The sequence below is a fragment of the Haemaphysalis longicornis genome, unplaced genomic scaffold (genome assembly GCF_048455015.1).
Source record: "Haemaphysalis longicornis isolate Haplotype H1 unplaced genomic scaffold, Haemaphysalis longicornis Haplotype H1 scaffold_7, whole genome shotgun sequence".
In the NCBI taxonomy this organism is placed as follows: domain Eukaryota; kingdom Metazoa; phylum Arthropoda; class Arachnida; order Ixodida; family Ixodidae; genus Haemaphysalis; species Haemaphysalis longicornis.
This window is the reverse complement of record NW_027526422.1, coordinates 18579791-18600868: the sequence shown is the minus strand read 5'-3', so window position 1 is coordinate 18600868 and position 21078 is coordinate 18579791. Positions and strand designations below refer to the sequence as shown.

Genomic DNA, 21078 nt, shown 5'->3' with positions numbered 1-21078 from the left:
TTTTCCCCTCTGTCTCGAAGTACTTTGTGAAGCCCACACTGCAAACAGCGTACTACACCATGTGGACTTGTGGGAGAAAACAGTCATAAATTACAATGAAAATAATGTGCTCACAGCGGTGTGGCACCACCCATCTGAAGGAATCACTTAAAATGATTTTTACTGCCTTAATTCATGAGAGTACACTTGACCGAGAGCACAGCAACTCCAGGGTGCCGCTGCTTCCCTCTGAAACGCGCACCTTGTTCTATGCTGCGGAGTGGACGGCCAGCGGAGGCGTTGCCCCTGGAGGCGGTGCTGGCGGGACTCCTGCGCAATGATCGTGAGCTGGTCGGTGTGGAGTCCACCCTGCTGCTCGAAGTGCCACAGCTGCTCGGCTCGGGGGTGCGAGGAATCTTGGGCCTCGAGCTGAACGCTATGCTGTACTCCTGCATGCTGAAAGCACAACACTGCCTCAGGGAATCAGGGCAGCACTGGCTGACCCGCAAGGAGGGAACCTGCTGCATTTGCTTTCGTCAAGTTCCAGGAACACATTTCCAAAACTTGTGAGGACAGTCAAAAACAGACAGTGGTGTTCTGTCAACTGCAGTGCATTCATCTTGATGCACGCTTTTTCAATGGGCATGAAGTACTCTAATTCAATTAATTCAAAGGTGTTTTAGTCCCAAACTCGCCACCTGTGCCTGTGATACATCTTTTATTTTATCATTCTTAAAGGTTTTCGGGGTGTACCCCAAATGACTCTGAACCATATTGAACCTCAATACAAAAATGCCAACTCAGGGAACGCTGCTCAGCAATTGATCACACCCATGCCATCAATCACATCTTAAACAGAAAAATCCACAGAATGTCGCTTTACACGGCAGTTAGACTGCAAAAATGTACTTTACTCAGCAGGCATTGACGCAGTGCTGGAAACCTTGAAAAATGGAACAGAAAGGATTTACAAAAGAAGACAAGGGATGTCTGGGCAGGATGACCCTTCATGTGAAGAGTGACAAGTTCCCTATCAGGTAGGGAGTAAGGCAAGGGGACATCGCTCACTGCAGTGTTCACTTTTGGACACAAGATGAGCGCCGGTATCCAAATCATCTTCATTGGAAGACGCAGGGGAAAAGCTTCTTTTGAAGAAATGGAAGTAAAAGAAGATATGATAGTGAAAAAGATGGAGAGAGTGGCGTACTTCAATCCATTCACTTTTTCTCCACTTGGTGGAGTGGTTGCAGCAGCAGCTGCCACGAGTGTCTTTTCCTCCCCTGTTATCTGCTTCACCAGTTCGGATGCCTGTTCGTCGACAGGAGGAGCTGCGAACTCTGAAAAACAAATACAAACAAACAAGCTTCACAACAGGCTGCACACCACAACTGTGTCTCTCAACTCAGAGTTTATGCACAGTATGAAACACCCTCCTGCACACCTGGCAGGCTACACAACTTTGTCAGGCGTCTTGTAACAGCCAACACAGTGAGGAGAAAACAGTCTGCTGACTGTAAGCTGTTATCATTCATAACAAGAGCACTAGCACGTAATCGAGTAATGGGTGCAGTCACTGCTAAAAAGAAACCTGCAAACATGAAAATGTTCATTTTATACACAAAATTCAGGACTGCGGCCCATACATGTGATTTGAGTACACCTACACTGCATGGCTATACAGTCGAACACAGATATATCGAACACAGATATATCGAATTATTGTCTATATCGAACAGCTTCAACATCCACTTGGTAATCCCATGCAAAAGTATAGCGCGAAAGTCTGTATGTAGAGTGCAACAAATGGAGCCTAGAACGTCAGCGAGCCTACACAGACCTGCTTTATGCTTTTAAAATCTCATCAATGCCTCACCATCCTTTTACATCAGTTTTTTATGATACATCCATATCTCAACTTCTTACTAATCGTCCATCAGTCTCTGCTCCCTTCGCTTTCAGAGTAAGAGAAGAAGCGTCGCAACTTGATGTCATGTTCTCAGACACCATCAAAACCTCCGCTACTGAACTTCTAGTACCGTGGCAGCTTCGCCCGATATCATATGTGATGTATCTTTTATAAGTGTCGAGAAAAACAGAGTGCCTAGAAGCGCGATCGTGCAAGATTTCTTGTCCTTGCTGCACAAATATAAGTGTGCTGAATTTTACACGGATGCTTCAAAAACTGCCACAACTGTTTCCTGTGCTGCGCATGGTGGCACCTTTAATGTCTGTAGAACTATGAATAGAAATACAAGTATCTTTACGGCAGAGGCCTATGGCATACTTCTTGTAGTTCAACATATTGTTCTAAGTCGAATTCCGAAATCTGTAATTTATACTGATTCTTTAAGTGTTGTGCGTACATTATCCTCACAGAAGTCTAAAAACCATGTGGTCAATGCTCTCATTAGTACTCTTATGCCTGTGCATGCGTTAAACCTTGAGGTGACCGTGTGCTGGGTGCCAGGGCACTCTGGAATTCCAGGTAATGAGACCGCAGACCGAATGGCTGCCGCTGCTGCCCTTACAACTACCGTTGACATAACAACAATACCGGTACCCTACACCGACCTCAAATCACACATCAGAAAACACCTTCGCACAACATGGCAAGTGCACTGGAATCAACAGACTGACAACTAACTACACATTATAAAGCCACTCTTGGGAGCATACACCACTGATACTCACAACAGACACAACGAAGTTACCCTGGCTCGATTACGGATAGGCCACACGCATGCAACACATTCCCACCTGCTCACGGGATCTCCAAGACCCATGTGTAGCAGGTGCGGGGAGGGCCTATCCGTAGTCCACATACTAATAACATGCAAGGCACTTCACACAACACGACACAAACACTTCAGAGAACTCTACAGACAACATATCCCACTACATCCATCGCAGTTTCTAGGTGACGATGCCAGTGTTTCTATGAAACGTGTGTTTGATTATTTGTCAGATGTTAAGTTTTTGAACCTTATCTCATATCACGCATAATCAAATCTGGCCCTATACACCAGCCATCACCATTACCTTTAATTGATTTTACTATGTCCCATTTACATGTTTTTATACCTACCTTTTTGTGGTAATCACTTCGCTTCATTATATAACTCCTTTTCTGGCGCTCTTTGCCCTCGTTGGCCTTGCGCCATGAAACACCAACCATCATCATCATCATCAAAAGTATAGCGATGTTGTACACGTGCATCGAACTCTCGATCACGGGCACATTCGATATATCGAACGCTGCGCCCCAAGTGCCCCTGCAAGTGTGCTTCTCCTGATGAAGTGGGTGCGATGATGATGGTGACTTCTCACTGGCGCTTCCGCGCTCAGTTTCTGGCATTTGTTCTGCGTGCTTGAGCGGTTATCAGTGGTGAATCACACAGGGGGACCTATGTGGCGTGGTGAGTGTTTTTGTGCACGGCCCGCGCTTCGGAGCCATGGTGACGGAAAAATGGAAGCATTTGGATTTAGAACAGTCTGTGAACTTATGACGCAGAAAAAGCAAGCGAATCTTAGAGAGGAACAAATCCGTAAGATACCGCTTGTCGCAACTTTGAAAAGCTTTCAGTGATGTGCGGAGTTTTCAGATACGCTTAAAAGATAGGCATACTTCATATTTCGAATTATCGATATATCGAACTATTTAGTGATCCCCTTGGAGTTCGAAATATCCGTGTTCGACTGTAATGGCATCTGATGACTGATCACTTGACAAAAGGAAGTAACGGCACTTCTGGAAGTGACATTACCAGAAATAAAACAACTGAACTCGACTTGCTAAAATGATGCTGTCACTTATCAAAAAACAAACAAAAGACTTCTAATTGGGGTCTCACACACCGAAGCTACACATGGGCCATGAGGTGAAGTCTGTGCAATGTAGCGAAGCAGCAATGGGTTATTAGCTAGCGAATTCCACCGGTGAAAAAAGGGGACAGAAACAAGCTGAAAAAGGAAGCAAACAGAACTGTGAATAGGGAAGGGGTCCAGTGGGATAACTGTATACGACAGAACACTTTTGTTGCACAGATTGTGACGTTGAAGTAGTGTCCAAATAGTGCCATCATTATATAAGCAACCAAACAGATGAAGTGTACACTAACACCACATAAACATTTTATAAATACTACCTAGATGTTGGTTGGCCACTTACACTGAATTTACAATTTGCTTGTTTATACATGGCTAAACAACAGGCAGCATCAAATTTTGGAAAAAAATTTTACAGCTGATTTTTTTGGCTGATGCAGGGTGGAAGCACATCTTAATCTGACCAAACATTTCCAAGGCATCAACAGCTGATTACTTTACAAGATTAGACCATACGATATAAACACAATGATTCCAAATTCAAAGCATTTATAATTTGAGCTGTTCCTAATCTCACCTTTTGCCTGGCCCATTCAATGCTCAATAAGCAAGTGCTTGTGTTGAATAGATAGAGAGTTAATAAAAGTTACCTTTCGTAAATGCTTCGGCACCTGGGGCACAAATTTTTTCCCCTTTTCTGTTGTGGGAATGTGATGAAGAAATATTTATTTCAAGCACACGCGAGTGCTCTGTTCAGTACAGTTGGGCCACCCTATTATGAACTCGACAAGTTAGGAGCACTTGCTAGTTAACTGAAGCCAGTAATAAGGAGACTTTCATTGCACAATCAAATGTACTGTAGTGTAGCTGTTAACCTCCATTCATAAGAAACATGACTTCTTTAAACTTGGCTATTATAACCAGGATCAACTAACAGCTCCAGAGGTTCCACATACGCACCAGCCATTGTAGTGTGAGTTGTCTGGGTAGAGCCCATTTCATCAGACTGTGATGTCTCTCCGGCATTTGCAGTGGTCTCGGCAAGGGACTGGTCCAGGGAGGATTCGTCCAACTGGCTGAAAACAAGAGCCCGCATTTGCCCCCCAGTAATTAAATGACCGAGTGAGTGAGCAAGAGAAACCACAGCTAAAATGATAAGAACAAATGCAGCTCTCGCACATGTGCTAACAAACTTGTTCTTCATTTTAATGCAAATTGAAGCTTCTTCCAGTACAATTAAAACACACAGCAGATGCATACCTTGATGCCGTCAATCCGCGCTGGGAAGCCGTGTCTTGGTTCTCCTGCAAGACAGTTGAAAAAACAAGGAGAGTAAAGTTTAGAGCTCAGAGTGATGTCTTGAATCGCAGGCAGGCAGTGCAAACAGGAGAGAGTGGGCTTGCAACTGTGCCTGTGATGTCAACAAATGCTTTTCTTGCCTCACAATCCCTTTTTCAACAGCCTGTGTAGACCACAGTGCAAGGTACAGCACTACAAAAAGAACACTCGCCTAATCAGAAGCATGGGAGCGGTTGCCGACAGGCAGTGCTGCGTTGCCTAGGAAGGCCAATGAGAACCAATGGGTGCATTTTCGGGATGCATTCACACTGCCCTGCTGCCCTAACTGATAGGCATTATTCATAATCGGCCATACAACGATGCTGGTTATATTGTCGCTCGCAGCCATCAGCGGCAATGGAATCTGCCGCTGTCAAGTTCGACGAAGCTACATGCATGTAAAAACATGCCTCTTTCTAGCTTTAGGCATAGATGCATAACTGCCAACATGGAATATGCAGCAGAACCACGTCAATGCACCTCTGGCATGGCTTTAACCTGAGGGAGGTTGGTCCCACTCTAGTCCAAATGATATTCCCTTTTTTTTTTTGACAGCAGCACTCCCTTTATGGTTCCCCAAAATCTAGGGATTCTAACACAAAATGAACCATGACAACAATCATTTTCTCATCGTAATGCGAGTCTGTAATGAGTGAACTTCTGTTCGCTGACGCCAGTCATGAAAACCATGCTACAGTGGCTCGTGACACACATACTTCTTGCACAAAGGGAAATTATTACAAGCAGGCCTGACTATATCGTAATAGGTAAGTGGTGAGCTTGAATGCGAAAGACGTTGCACTGAGACCAGTTGCAGATTTCAGGTGCACGCATCTATGTGCAATAGCTTGCATTTAGATGGTACAAGATGAATTTCAGAACTCATTGAACACATTTCACCAGTGAAAACGAGACAAGGACGGACAAAGATGGACACAGGGTGCTCGGCAGTGTCCCGTGTTCATTACTCTCGTTTGTTAAAAAAAGGAATTTGCACCTGAGTCCGCGATAACTGGTTGCATTAAGGCTTCAATTTTTAGCAAATGTACTAATGAAGTGTTACACACCTCCTGGTAAAAGATTTTCAAGAGCTGGTCGCCATACATCTGATGTGGCAGTGCCTGCACAATGTCGTCCATTTCAAGCTCTGGCTCTGGCTCCGACTCCTCCTGGGATTCCTGAACACAGCGGGGGTGGGCACGACAAGCGATCAACTTCATTTAGCAAGAACAACCTGTGGCCTCCTCTTGGTCAATGCAAAACAAAACATTACAGAACACATTTTTTTACCTTGCCTAACTGCACCCTTACATAACATCCTGATACACTCACGAAAAACGACAAGCATTCTCAAAGTCAAATGAGGCATTATATTTAAGTGGTATCGCATCCACATGAGACACCCACACACCTGTACTTATATATATATATGTTCATAGAAGCTGTGAGCACCACCAATACTTGAGCTCTGAACTGACACCTTCAGCTTCAACACATATACACTGGTTGCAAAATCCTGTCTCCAATTTCCGCATGCATTCTATACTTGTGACTCACACTTCTGGTTTGTCACACCTACAACAGGTGCAGCAACAGCTAGCAGGGGCCTGATCATCCATGAACTGCGGCCACCCAGCAATTGCAATGTTTGTTTCTTGAATACTGACCATCTGGATGTGTTTCGACACATTAAGACGTTTACTGTCACTCTGACCCACTACTGTCCCCTGATAGCAATTATCAGGGTCTTAAAACAACTTCTGGTCTTAAAATAACTTCTGGTCTTAAAACAACAAATAACACTGGTCTTAAAACAACTTCTTTTAATTTTCAAGTAAACTTTGTGAAACTTGTCAGTCTTGCTGTTTTTTCCCCACTTATTTCGAATAGGCAACTATTTTTTCAGTTGGCCAATTAGTTTCTAAGATAATTAGAGATAATTAGCCATTTTTGCTCAAACGATAGACAAAACAGTGTTGGTCATACAACTGTAATCTCAGCATTTTCCAGTACTACGAACCCCGGTGAATGCAATAATCGAAGCAGTTTTTTTGATGCATTGCTTGGAACTAATTTTACAGCTCATTAAACTTTGGTGTTTGAAATGGGCGCTCAAAATGATTCCTCGCCACTGGTGCCACCAAAGTTTAATGAGCTGTAAAATTATTTGCAAGCAGTGCACCAAAAAACCGATTCTCTTATTGCATTCACCAGGGTTCATAGTACTGGAAAATATAAAGATTACAGTTCTATGACCAACACTGTTTTGTCTATTGCTTGACCGAAAATGGCTAATTAGCTCTCATTATCTCGGGAACTAATTGACCAACTGAAAAAAATAATGCCATTTTTGAAATCAGTGGTAAAAAAAGCAGCAACACCGACACGTTTCACAGAGTTTACTTCAAAATTAAAAGAAGTTGTTTTCAGACCAGTGTCTTCCCTTTTAAGCAATTAGTCGCAGGTATCAAGGCATGAGGTTGTAAATGAAGAGGGGACAGTGGTCAAGAAGCATTGGTCAAGCGACTGACCAGCATGCAAATATTGAGAACACCACTGGGTGGATCCATGCTAAGCAGGAGTAAAAAAAACCTCTTTGTCGTGTTTAGCAATGCCTATATTTTTCATCAAACAGAGCTATCATAGTGCCAACTGGACCCAGGCAAAAAAAACAATTGGACAACCATTCGGACCTGCCGAAAACACAATTGGTTCAAATGGAACCATTTGAAAATGCAAATGGTTCCATTTGGTAATTGTGCATTCGGCAGGTCCAATTGGGCCTCCAATTGTTTTTTTCGCCTGGGGAGGCACTTCCTTGTGTGTTAAAATGAATGCAGGCAGGTGACGCAGGCTGGCAGCACAAAAACACACAAAAAAGGAAATACTGCTGATGAGGCAATTCTATGAGGTGGGTATGGCTCATAATTAGCAGTGATAAAGTTTAAGTCCAACTGTGGGGGGTGTCCACCAACATTTGGAAAAGATAGAAGCCAGTTCCAGGGGCCTCTGTGAATAACTTTGTCATGACAATGATAAAAGCAATGTATAAAAACCACCTCATCGTCGTCGTCTTCGAGTGGGGAGGCAGCGGAACCATCACCGTTTGAGTCTGGGAATTAGAACAAAAATACCACACCACTGCAGAATTTGAAGCACTTTTCTGCATGTAAAGTTGTGCCATGGTTTCAGCTGCCTCATCAACACGTCAAAAGGAGGGTTCAAGTACTGTTCATACATTACATAATACCGTTTTTCTTTTCCAGTCTGACTGACTCCCTGCTTCATACGATCAACATTTAACAGAAAACTGAAGGTACACAACACGAAAGACTTGTTGCGACAAATATGTCATGCTAATAGCAACACAGATTCTGCTTTCCACTGCACATTCCACTAAGACTGGAAAACTACTGAGCCTGCAACAGAACAGAAAGATTTGCTAGTTGTATGAATTCATCTTGATGGAAAAGTGCTCAAAAAATGTGGATGAAGACAGAGGCAAACAACACAGCGCTACACAACAAGACAACTAGGCAGACAATACGAAAGTAGCACAGTGTTTTTCTGCCTCTTTCTTTGCCTGTGTTTTTTGAGCACTCCTTTTCCCAAAACGAATCTATACTGAGCCTGAACCGACAATTAGCCGGCAACTATGCTGTGGATTTTAAAAGAAGCCAGCACCTTCCTAAAATACGCCCAGATTTCACAAGCTATTTCATTATTCATTCAGTACATCATTTAGCGCAAATGCCAAGCAGGGGAGCATATATCAATGCATGTACAAAAACAGGATGAAAAAGAAAATCAGAAAACAAGCGAATGCATTAAAACACCAGAATTGTCAACACAATGAGAAAATTTGGAGCAACATGACCCTTCCAGCTAGAGGGCTATGCCTAAAAAGGAGGAAAAAAGATGCATATCAAGGCAGCCTAGTCAGATCAGGCATTAGCCTAAAGCACACAAGTTTTCCGCAGTGAACAAGCACAGACCTGAGGAAAGCAGCCTTGCCCGAACTTGATCCAGTTGATGTCCCACGTCAGGCACAGCGTGCAGTTTTGCTTTCTGCAGACTTGACTCCAGCCCCTGGTGATTAGACAAAAGTCACAAAGCCGCACTGTCGCATGTCGTCACAGCTTCGGAAGGGATCACGAAGGCAACAAACAAACTTGACTTATTTGGAAGATTAGTTGTTCACGTTGCATCGCAGAGGAACTTATCTTTACTTCAAGCTATGCACCTTTTCTATAAGATTGATTGATCATGAGGTTTAACGCGCCGACGCAACGCAGGCGATGAGGCGCGCCGTAGTGGAGGACTCCGGAATAATTTTGACCACCTGGGGATCTTTAATGTGTGCCAAAGTCTCGAACACATGGGCATTTTTGCTTTTCCCCTCCATCAGAAAAGTGGTCGCCCTGACCAGGAATCGAACCCGCGTCCTTGGGCGGAGCAGCACAATTTTTTGTAAGACAAAAGTCAAAATTTAGGAAAAGTTTTATGATGCATGCGGAGCAACGGACAGAAATGGGCAGTCTGCACGAGGAGTATATGCACGAACTGACACGGTTCTTCAGGAACTGCAAATCAGGCTATCAACCTACAGGGTGCTACAGAGAGCCAAAAAAATCAAAGCCCCTATCTTAAGGGAAAGATGGTTAAAACGCAAAGCTTTCTCCATGAAAGCTGAGTCAAATCAAAGTCCAAAACCCACGCTCCCAAAGTCCAAAATCCAAACTGCCGGAGTTCAAAGTCAAAGTCCAGTCAAAGTCCAAAGCCAACACCTGCGCATTGAACCCAAAAGGAAATGCTCAGCGACCTGAATGTGATGAAGGAACGTTTAATACCAAGTCCAAACGGCACAATTGGATGGATATCAGCTTCATAAAGAGCGAGGGACCCACGTTCGATTCCAACCACAGGAAGCGTTTTATTCTTGAGGCACTTGGTTTTTATTTGGAACATCATCACAATTTTGATTTGCCTTCGTGAAAACCCATTGTGTAAAGGTGGCTTTCCGGCATTGTGTTTTAGCATAACTACATCGCCATCAGTGAGGCACAGAAAGCTTAGCATTAAAATCCCGGCTAACTGGTCTGGGGGAATGAAAGCACCCGAAAAAAGTTCCCCTTGCCAACAAGTCAACGTGCATGACACAGGTCACAAGGAAGGAATGCATGTGAGACAATTTTTTGGAGCCCAGTGGTGCTCGCTGAGACGGCAACTGCCCACAACTGAGATAGCTAACTTAAGTAAAACACTCAAATGAGGCAAATGGTGTCCATAGGACACCCACAATATATACAGGAGACAGGTTAACGGCCAACTGCACTCAAAATTTCAACCTCTTCAAAGCGTCATTTTTGTACAGTCTGCCTAAAAATACTGCAAGAAACAATATGACAGCTGAAATATGCGTATCTGTGGCACAAATGACCATCGAAAATCGGAGGTTTTGGAACCGAAACTGAGAAGAGCGCGGCCATTACAGCCAGGCTGAAGTGACGTCTAGCTGGACCAGGTGGCGAGCGAGTAGCCACACATGGCCGGCGGGCCGGAGCGAACCTGCGCGCAACGCTTCACTCTTGCCACAGTCCTAGGAGAAGCGTGGCCAGCGGAGCTTAACCGGCTCTAATAAACTACATGTTGCATGGGGCTACCAGTTATGCCCCAGTTGATTAGGTGGTACGTACTGTACGCTCAAAGTGAATTTGGCCACGGTAAAATTTGAGTGCAGTTGGCCTGCTGCTAAGAATTTGAACACAACTTTGACATTGAACTACTTAGCATTAACCAGTCTGTGGGCACTGCCTGTATTAGTTAAAATATACCCACCATGCTGACAGCAACCTTTCGAAGTTCCGCATCAGAAAACAGGCTGTACAGTGCACCGTTCAGGTAGGGTATGATCTGGAACATTGAAAGAAATCGATCCGAGAATGAGCAGCCATTATGTACTTGCACAACACTAAGCACACGCACTACACGGAAAATAAAATTCATGCCAATACCTCCACATTCCTGTGTTCCAGAAGTTTCTTCATTACACTAAGTACGGAACTGCTCATTCGGCTGCAGCGCTGTTTTGCTGTAAATGACACAACAACATTTTGGAAACACTGCAATTCTATGCAAGGATTGAATGATTAAAAAAAAAACTTGTTCTTTAACCTTGAACTTCATAATCAGTACTGTTTATTACATATTACACATTGTTAAACAACAGCAAAATAGGCCTACATTTGTCTTGCTGAATGAAAGAAAGCAGGTTACCAACTGTAACAAATTGCATATTCAAATAACAAAGAGCAGCATAATGACACATGATGGATGCCTTCTACGGCGTCTACCAAAAGCTATTGTGCTGTTTCTTTTCCGACGCGATTGCCATACAGCAGGTGCTGACAAACGTTCAATGGTGTGCTCAGAGCATTGACTGGCACTACAAAGAACACAAAACAGTGCATATTTTGCATTTTCCATACAAAGCTTCTAGGCATATTGTTTGAGAATAAGCATACTACGTAGTAGGCTTCCTCCCCATTCTTTATATCAGGGGAGAGAGAAATGAATGTTTGTTGCTCCAATGGAATAAAATTGAATCAAGTCTTCCATAACAATAGTGGCATATATTTTGTAGCCTCATCGTTAGCCAAGGAACTCTTCTTGTGAATGATACAATGAAATACGAAATATGTTTGCTTTTCTTGAAATATGCCTTTCTTGAAATTAGTATTACCGGTATTCCCTGAAGTGCTATTTGAGTAGAAATGTTGTACTGGACTAAAGTATCCATCTTTACATGTGTGTGTATGCGCATGTGCACGTGTGCGTGTGCATGCATGCAGTGTATAAATGTGTAGTTGCACAGCAAACAATAAACTACAATGCGCCATGTGACATTTAACATGAGCCACGTTGTAAGAAGCGTGGTTGTGTGTGACAGTATTGCCGTAGTGAATCCATTGTAGCCCTATCGTTGTTCACATGCAGTGCTGCCAGAACTTCCCAGCAGCAGAACTTGCCAGACTTCTGCAGGCACAGGTTCATGAAGAGAGCGGTGATGTACTCAATGCCATAGTCCGAGATTTCATCCTCGCCACTCTCTTGCAACGTTCGCACTATCCACTCTAGGATGCCATGGTTGATCATGATCTCCTTCTGCTGTTGCCTGCATGGTGAATGTACATGGCGATGAAAAAGATTTAAAAGAGCACCAATTTATGGAACTAGTGATCCCAATACAAGAAAGAATGAATATATTCATCCAAACCTTCAGTGCAGATGCCTGTATCAAGCAAAACATCCACGTATGAATGTGAGCCCCTCCTCCTCCTCCTACATGTGATTTATCTATGCAAACCGAGGGAAACATAATCTGTCGAACACAATCTTTAGAGTATTACCTGAGGCTCAGTTTTTGCAGAGTCCCCAAGATCATGTCCCCGGTCCTTGAGTTTATGACATGGTTTGACACCAGAGAGTCCGTCAGCACTGCAACTAGCTGTAGATTTCTGGCCAAATAACTGCGACCTGGAAACCGAGGTGAGGATTGTAATTGTGCACCACCTAGCACCAAGATACCACAACTGCACGCAGACAATGACAAAAATGTGTTGCTACATTATATGATGTTTCATGCAGATTCATTCATGTAACTTAAAGATAATAAATTGCCACGAGTGTTCCCTCATTCGAATTCTCGCACACGGTCATTTTCCCTGCCGGAGTATGTACAACTGTAGGGAGATGGGGGACAGCAAAGAAGAAAAGGCTGGCGTGTTACACAGCAGCTTTTGGCGTTGAGGTTCCATTGTCAGCTTAGGTGTTATCCGCAAGTCCTGCTGGCCCAGTAAATACTGTTTTTCTGACTTTAATCGGGACAGTGTGTCTCAGGCGAAATGAATGGATACAGTGCCAAAACATTCCAGAAGAAAGGAAAAAGGCACGCACACTGCAAGAAAAAGGCATGCCCACACACTTCCTCCAGATCACCTTAGCACTGTTATTGGTTCATCATCCGTTGCCAACCTGGCCATGCCTAAACTTTAATGTTTTAGACACACACTTGTTAGCCAATTTCCATGTGAGACGGAGCTACATAGAAGCATATGCAGCACTGTGGAGAGGCAAAACAAGTACATTCAGCTACCATAAAACAGCAGGTGATATCAGCATGCATTAAGGCGCCTGTGGGACTTGACGCGGCAACAAGCAAAACAGCAGTCTAGAAGGATTTGTGCTGGCAAGGCCTTACTGCGTTAACGGTGGGACCGACCTAGAGTGAAGTGAAAAATATATGTACAAGGATGTTCAGGACACATTTCTCCATTTATTCTGCTCTGCGACAATTTAGCGACACCTTCGAAGACCACCACTTAACTGGCAGGTAGCGCACTAACTAAATTAGATAGCAGTTTACCTGTGCAGGCCTTGAACATGATTACGCTCAAACTTAAAAAAAAAAAAAAGACTTTTTTGTGTTGTTGACGTTTCTTCAAAAGGCAGCATTCAGTGAAGCAAGTACGGCTAGCACGGTCTGAGTACGCTCCCAGCTAAGACACCCCACATCTGCGAAAGAAAGGACTGTTTTTCTTCAAATTTCCATCAGTGCAACAGATAGTGTCCATCTCAAAGCAGCTATACGTGAGGCTGAATTAGAACCACAGTAAGGAGTTGCTCTGGTTCAGACAATAAGGAGTGCAAGTGGTACATGATAAGAGAGAATGCTACTGAACCTGCACCCTGATCGCACACCACATGTATGCGTGATAACTGCCACCTGCTCTAGGGAACTGCGCAAACTTGGCGTGATGAAGTGCAGTAGCGCATCTACAACAAACAAAATAAACAGACTGGGAGCACACCACAAGCACCAACAGCCAGCTGCCTACTTTCATTTAACTTGCTTGGCTCTGCATACAAGGAAGTCGTTGCGTCTTCGCAGAAATGGTAAAATTAGAGACGGCCTGCGCTCACAACCTGTATAGTTTCCCTACCATAACTGGAGTAATCAAGTTGGCAGTGGAATAGAACCATGAATAATTACACTGTTAAAGGGCACTAAAAGCTGTCGGTAAAAGCACTATCTTTTTAACTAAATATGCTACATCCAATAAACTTCACATCCTGAACATAGAATATTGTGTGATGCTACTTAGGAGCAAAAAGAATTTTTAAAACTGTTGTTTTCTGGCTTACCTGACCGAAATGCAGCAAATGCATTCAGGAACCTTACAAAGCTTTGCTGCAATCCAGAATTTGGAGATTTGATGAGGTGCAGGATACGGTTCTGGAAAAGCAGTGACAGAAACAAATAAAAATAGCACTTTTATTTTTCTCCACAGGCAAACCACTGTTGCTCAACATATATAATTGCAATGCTCCCCACAGAACCCACGTGCGAAAAAGTGACCCCTCACTTGTCCCCCTGGTTTCAGGCAACTATGAGCAAATACAAATCAGCCTGCCATCTGCTAGCACAAAATTGGCTTAGTAGATGTTACACCATGGTATTTAACATGCTAATCAAATCGCCTGCAATCATTAAAGTGCCCAAAATGGTCTGATTTTTGCTACAAAGAGAGACTTACACCATTTCAAAAAGTCATCATGAATTTTTATTTACCCATTAAACATTCATGTTTTCACTGGCTCATGTCGCAACTATACGCGATTGAAAACCATTACCAAAGAATGGGCTGTATGAGCAGTAAGTGTGAGACAGAGTTATCAATTGGTACAAAATGAAGAACTCTGAGACAAACTAGGCCTCATACACCTTTACCACAAAGTGATCTCATCAATTACAGAATTTAATACCAGAAATGTACAAAGTGCGTCATAATTTCACTGCTCCCGTACAACACACAGCCACACCATGTGGAGAGCTCAAGAAACATGTACTACCTCCCTCAGCGAAACACGTGATACGGGAGTGTAGGGAGTGCAAACAAACACCCTCACTCACGCAATAGTCTGGCGACCTCTCGATGAAACCAAGGAGATCGTTTTCAACATAAGCCAGCAGAACACAGTCCCTTTCCTCCACTGACGATGCCTTGGTCAATTTCTGAAAGAAAAAATAGCAAAAAAATTACTCTGGAATTTAACAAAAAGCTGCCGTAAGAGCACGTGCAAGAGAAAAAGCCGCTTGAAACTAAAAGGGTGGGCTCAAAGGTGTGCACTGGGTGATACCAAAGCAAGCAATCATGTAGAAAGGAAATGGCATATATGTAGCACAAAGGGCACATACCCATCTGAGAGCCTGCAGTAGAAGTGCTCGGGTGCTAGCATCCACTTCGGAAAGATCTTGCTTTATCTTGTTGAAGTCAAGCCTGCATTTCAATATAACATTAGTTGTCCCACAACACCTAACCAACATTGGTTGATCAGCAGTTAAGGCAAAGCTCTGTAGACATCCTTGTGCATGTGTGTCAATGCAAGAAGGAGAAACTCAAAGCCCACTTTGTATGCAGAGCGGGTCTTGAAGATGTTAAAGGTAACAAGATAACTTAAATTTATGAGGGTGGTGCCAGTGGACACCGAGAGAGGACGTTACGCGACTGCGCCATCATCATCATCATCTGAACTGAGGGAAAAGAAGAGAGGGGAGTAGAGTGTGGGGAGAGCCCGGGAGCGGCGGGCGGAATAAAGGAGTCATTCGGTGGAATCTGTGTGGGTTGGATGTGTGTGTGACTGAGAGGTTCGAACATGACAAATTATTTCGGAGTTTTCACTGAACTTTTTTCTCATAGGTACCAAGCAGCACAGAATAAGAAAGCAAGGAAACAATAGTTATGCAGTCCGATCAAGCCTCCCAGCCTCAGAGTAGATGACAACAGACTGCATACATGTGAGTCACACAAAAGCACCCCCATATGCCAGCCAGTTTTAAAAGCAGTCTTAAAGCCTTGTACAAGCTTCCCCATAAGTTGCATATTCTACCATTTCCCTCCAAAGCAGATCGTTTTAACAGCAGAGCTGTTTGTTTAAGCTCTTGGTTGTGCTGTCAATGAACAGAAAAAAATACCAAGAAAATGCCGAGCACACGTGAGCGTGCATCTCGTGATGTTCCTTGTAACACGGCACGCACCCACGTGGGGCAGTAGCCAGGAATCAGGCATAAAGAGGGCCAATGGACCCACTACACAGAACTGTAAATTAAAAACTTAAGAATTTGAATGAAGAAAGAGCATATAATCACAAGCGAGAATTCGTTGCGCCGTCAATGAACGAAAATGCGTGCACCACCTGTCGCCTGCTCCTGACATCACATGCCACACTAACCATGCCAAGACTTCACTAGTTGGTACCGCCGCCAAGCGGTCCTCTCTTAAATGAGAGCAGCTCAGCCTGCTTAGCTGTATGGGCTTCTTCTTCGTCCTTCTAAGCTGCTTTCTAAGAAGAAGTAGCAGTGGAGACCTTGAATGGCAAGGGAGCACTCAAAGACGACTTTTTGGCAGCAGACGATGAAGAATCTGAGGACTGAAGAGGGCATTATACAAATAAAGCACTTATACACTTTACTTTGTGTTTTATTTGGTCTTCTACTAACAAGTGCGATATACGCACACAGGGTAAATGGTTCTCAGTGACTTGTATGGCGCTCGTAGAGTTTAGCTTAGTGAGACGAAAGCAGCTCTGCTGTGACATCAGGCTTGCACTGTTGTGCAAGCTGGCTTAGATTTTTTATTTCTCCCCCTGCATTGCACGAGCAGTAAATCTGACCTTGCCCGCTTGGTGCACAGTCCACTCCTAAGGACGAATGCCTGGGGGTCATCAAGTGAGGACGCTTGTGATGTCTGGGGGGTCTGCAGCTTCACCAGTTCAGGAAACCGCTGCCCGCACGAGGCCAGTACATTCTCCAAATTCACCTGCATGCGTAGTGTGCCCAGCTCACAAGTTCTTGTGCAGAGAGCCAACCACAGTGAAGATACAGTCACACTTACCAAGCGATCAGCAATTACTGTAACCAATTACAAGCGAAAACAAGTTAATAGCAATGGGGCCTTCGCATTGCCGTGCCCTTCCCACATTCAACATGGAAAGGGCACGGCGATTCACGTGCTCTTCCACATGCACCGTGGAAGTGTGCCCAACAGTGAACCACTTGCTGTGGGAGTGTCCTGGCTACAAGGACCACCGCGCCCGGTACTTTCCACCACACATCACCACCCTGCACCAATGGACCACCCCCAAAAACAACAGCCGCGACACACTGCTCTCCCTCTGGGCGTTCGCTCACGAGGCAGCAATTGATCGCCACATGTGATTGTGACAGCACATTTTTATTTTCTTTCTTTCTTCCTCTCCTTCACCTCTTCCCCCCCCCCCATTAGCGGGCCGAAGAGTCATCCTACAAAAATAAAGACTTTTCATTCGTAGGCACCTGAAATGTTTAAAGCGTATAAAGTATGATTTTACTGAAGCACTAAAGCACAAAGTTTGGTCAAATAACTTCTTTTTTTGTTCTTGAACCTTTTCTAACAGACTCGGCTGTAATAAGGAGCCCACGCGAGCACAAAAATATGCAAAAACTCCAAAGTGAGAAGCATAGGATAAATGTGTAAGCAGCTCTGTTACACACATGGCCCCTCGAAAGTCAGCTTTACTACTTACACAAATGCCTTGCTAGAAAAACATATTTCTATCGAAAATGTACGAAGTCGGTATCAAAGTATGGTGACCACAAAGCATTTTATTAAATACCTCAATAAGACCCCATGTAGACCTATGCAGCACTGTATGCTGAGCTTTATTAATGTTGGCTTCACTGCTATACACAAATGCATTACTGGGAAGACATCTCTTCACGACAATATAACCGGTGTTACATGAAAATATGAAGGCCCTAGCCTCTTATTAACAGCATTTTGTGGGCGAAGACCCGTAGGGGCTCTGGTTGTCGGCGTCTCCTGTCGCTGTCATCGTTTCATGTAGTCACGGTACTAAAACACCAGGACACTCGTTTTCCAACGCCTTGAGGTAGAACGTAACGCGTACTAAAAGAACACACCGGGACACTCGTTTTCCAACGCCTCGTGCTAGAACACTTTGGGCTTCAAAGACACGAGACTTTTACAGCAAAGCTGTACAGTTATAACGAACACTGATACAGTGAATTATCCGCTATAGCAAACTAAATACCAACTTTGGCTGGTCACGCTTCATTTCAATGACACTTATTCTTTTATAGTGAAAGTGAAACTGTGAGAGCCATGCACACTATCGGATATAACGGAGAAATATTTGACCCGTAGGCTGAGAAGCTACTTGGAAAAACTCCCGGGCTCCGAAACTGCAGAGGTATAAAAGGCCCCTTTGTTCGTGGAAACTGTGGAAACTTCAGCCTGCTCAGTGCTATGAATAGCCACCAGACAAAGCCCACATCCTTCCTTGAAAAATAGGAACACAGGCTTATTTTGTCAAATGAATTTTGTTCTGTTGTAATTTTCCATTTCATGACCCAGTTCATTGAGCTTGAGAAGCCACAAGGAGAAAGATAAGGGTTACCTTGCTTATAGTAGAGGTTCGAAGATTAAAATAATGCGTTTTTGAATCAAGGATTTTTGCGGGAGCCAGATTACCAATTCATTTGAACCGATTTTTAGCTCTACTGTTACAATGAAAATTGGATATAACGAACTAAATCACTGTCTCAATACCACTTCATTATAACGAGGTTCGACTGTATACCTCTACCCCCTAATGGTTTCATCTCCGTGGGCAAGAACGCCAGTGCGCCAAGAATACACTTATACACTGCATGCTTCGCCCTCCACAGGTTTGACGTTAGTAGAGATGGCCCGGATTTTTGTATGCGGTGAAAGTGTGACACATGGGGTCTTACAGACGGACAGATGGGTTGCTTAGTAGAGTGCGCATAGAAATGCTCACGTCTTTAAAATAAGCAATGTTCAGCACAAAGTGCCATCTAAAAAAATTGGCCGCGTATCTGCTCCTTTTGTTACAAATATCGTCAAAAGACGATAGTCTTTGTAGACATTTGCCAAGGAAATGCCCCCCTTCGCTTTCCCGCTCACCTCTCATGCTGTTCCTGTACAGTCGCGCTCATCCCAATCCCAAGGTAAACACACTAAAGGTTTGCTCAAGGCGATTTGAATTTACCCCGTTCTACTGCTACAGGCCGGGTTCCTCGATGCCAGCGCTGCAGTACGGCGGCGGAGACACACGTGAATCGAGATGGCTGACAACAAGGTTTATAGAACCGCAGGGCTGCGCTCTACGTGCGTTCCAAGCAGAACGTGGAACCTAGCTAGATGAACCTTTCGTTGCTGCTGCCGTGTGATTTTTCATTTGCCGCCAGGGGGTGGCACAAGCAACAGCAGGCGGCGGTTTTCTGCAGTAGATGTAGAATATCATTTGCTATCGTAAAACCAAGCATCCATGAATTTTTTAATAAAGGAACGCTGTAAATATCTCTTCTGCACTAATTTCCTGTCTTATATTTGCGTAATGTCTTGTTCTTGTTCAATAAAGCTGACAAGTATGAACATATAAACCGGGCTTAGACGTTTACGTTTGGCTGTGAGTATATAAGACTATTACGCAATATCAATTTTACTTTAGCCGGGTGGCTGAATCGGGTCACAGACAGACAGGCAGACCAAAATTTCTGGGTTTAAGTAGCCCAAGAAAGACTATCGTCTTTAAAAAACCCCTTACCAGAATTAACTTTCTCTGCGCACTGACAGAGGCGAGCGGCAATGGAGAGAAGCAGCTTTCAGAATGGCTAGTAGGGCCTCGCCAATCAGCTCTAATGTACTACGACTGTGACTTTTATGTTTGTTTCTAATAGGGTGGAAGAATATAAGAGGTGCTTCAGTGGGCGCTCCACATGGCTCCACAGTGCAGAAAGCAATGAAATTGGTCACCTTGTTTAGCCGCTCTCGCTGCACTAGAGGTGCAAATCAATAAGGTTTCTTTCATATTCTCCACCTGTGGTTCACCGTATTTTCCAGTCTATAAGTCACACTTTTGTATAAGTCGCACCCCCCTCAAAACGACAGTTTTTCCGAAAAAAAAAACGTATATAGGTCGCACCAGTGTATAAGACACACTGGTCTACAAAACGCATTTGTTAATCAGGTAAACTCATAGAGGATCAGTTTGTTATAAGTGCGGCGAAAGTACATGGTTGTGGCGGCCGCTGCCTCTGAACGCATCCCCCGGTAAGCAGTGCTAGACACATGCATCTACCATCCAAAGTCTAAAAAGAACTAACTTCTCAAAAAATGGTTCATTGATACACACCCATGGCATGTACTTACAGACGGCATTAAGGCGAAACCATCGAAGCCTTCTTCCTCTAACTCGCTAATAAATAATTCATTCATTCAGACCATAGAGCTGTGTCTCTTAAAGAGTGCTAACACCACGCAGCACACAGGCACCTTTTAACCCGCGGACCACTCGCGGCCGCCACGTACTGTATTTATTCCATACATAAGCCGCACCAGTGGATAAGATGCAGCAACGAAAATTTCAGAAAAAAAAACTACGACTTATACACTGGAAAATGCGGTATATATTCCCTGCCACCTGGTTTGTTTGCATCAATTCACCCCAAGACACAAGCAGCCAGACAACAGCATCACAAGCTTGCCGCTGCACATGAATTTCGGCACACTGACTAGAAATAAATGCAGCATAATAAAAAGCCCTGACTGAACAGGTTTGTAGGAAAACGAGTCTGGTTACCAGGTCTCCTCTGATAGTCGCCTCAAGTGCTGTGAGCAGCTCAGCTGTAATGGTCACCAATGTCTTGTAGTCCTCCTGCGACAATTATGAAGCCAAATTAAGTCAAGCAGTGGACTTCTTCGGTCAAGTTCACTTACTAAGTGCCAGGGGAGCAAAACAATGGAGAGAGTGTGCTCTCACCAAGCTAAAAATGCTCTCTGGAAAAGCACT

At 44.0% G+C, this 21078-nt stretch overlaps 1 protein-coding gene across 3 annotated transcripts in view; it reads right to left on the bottom strand.

The window, feature by feature from the left end:
- The window catches only part of LOC144144649 (lisH domain-containing protein ARMC9-like), a 48207-nt gene that overhangs the window by 940 nt on the left and 26189 nt on the right, over nucleotides 1-21078 (bottom strand). For all 3 annotated transcript variants that reach the window (XM_077676174.1, XM_077676173.1, XM_077676175.1), the window contains 16 exons: nucleotides 20869-20943; nucleotides 16876-17021; nucleotides 15401-15482; nucleotides 15116-15217; nucleotides 14347-14437; nucleotides 12552-12678; nucleotides 12171-12316; nucleotides 11157-11233; nucleotides 10981-11055; nucleotides 9138-9231; nucleotides 8202-8254; nucleotides 6210-6320; nucleotides 5065-5108; nucleotides 4765-4880; nucleotides 1187-1316; nucleotides 242-435 (listed from right to left, as the gene is read on the bottom strand). In XM_077676174.1, coding sequence (XP_077532300.1) covers nucleotides 242-435; nucleotides 1187-1316; nucleotides 4765-4880; nucleotides 5065-5108; nucleotides 6210-6320; nucleotides 8202-8254; nucleotides 9138-9231; nucleotides 10981-11055; nucleotides 11157-11233; nucleotides 12171-12316; nucleotides 12552-12678; nucleotides 14347-14437; nucleotides 15116-15217; nucleotides 15401-15482; nucleotides 16876-17021; nucleotides 20869-20943 — 1663 coding nt within the window. The remainder of the gene's footprint in view (nucleotides 1-241; nucleotides 436-1186; nucleotides 1317-4764; nucleotides 4881-5064; nucleotides 5109-6209; nucleotides 6321-8201; nucleotides 8255-9137; nucleotides 9232-10980; nucleotides 11056-11156; nucleotides 11234-12170; nucleotides 12317-12551; nucleotides 12679-14346; nucleotides 14438-15115; nucleotides 15218-15400; nucleotides 15483-16875; nucleotides 17022-20868; nucleotides 20944-21078) is intronic.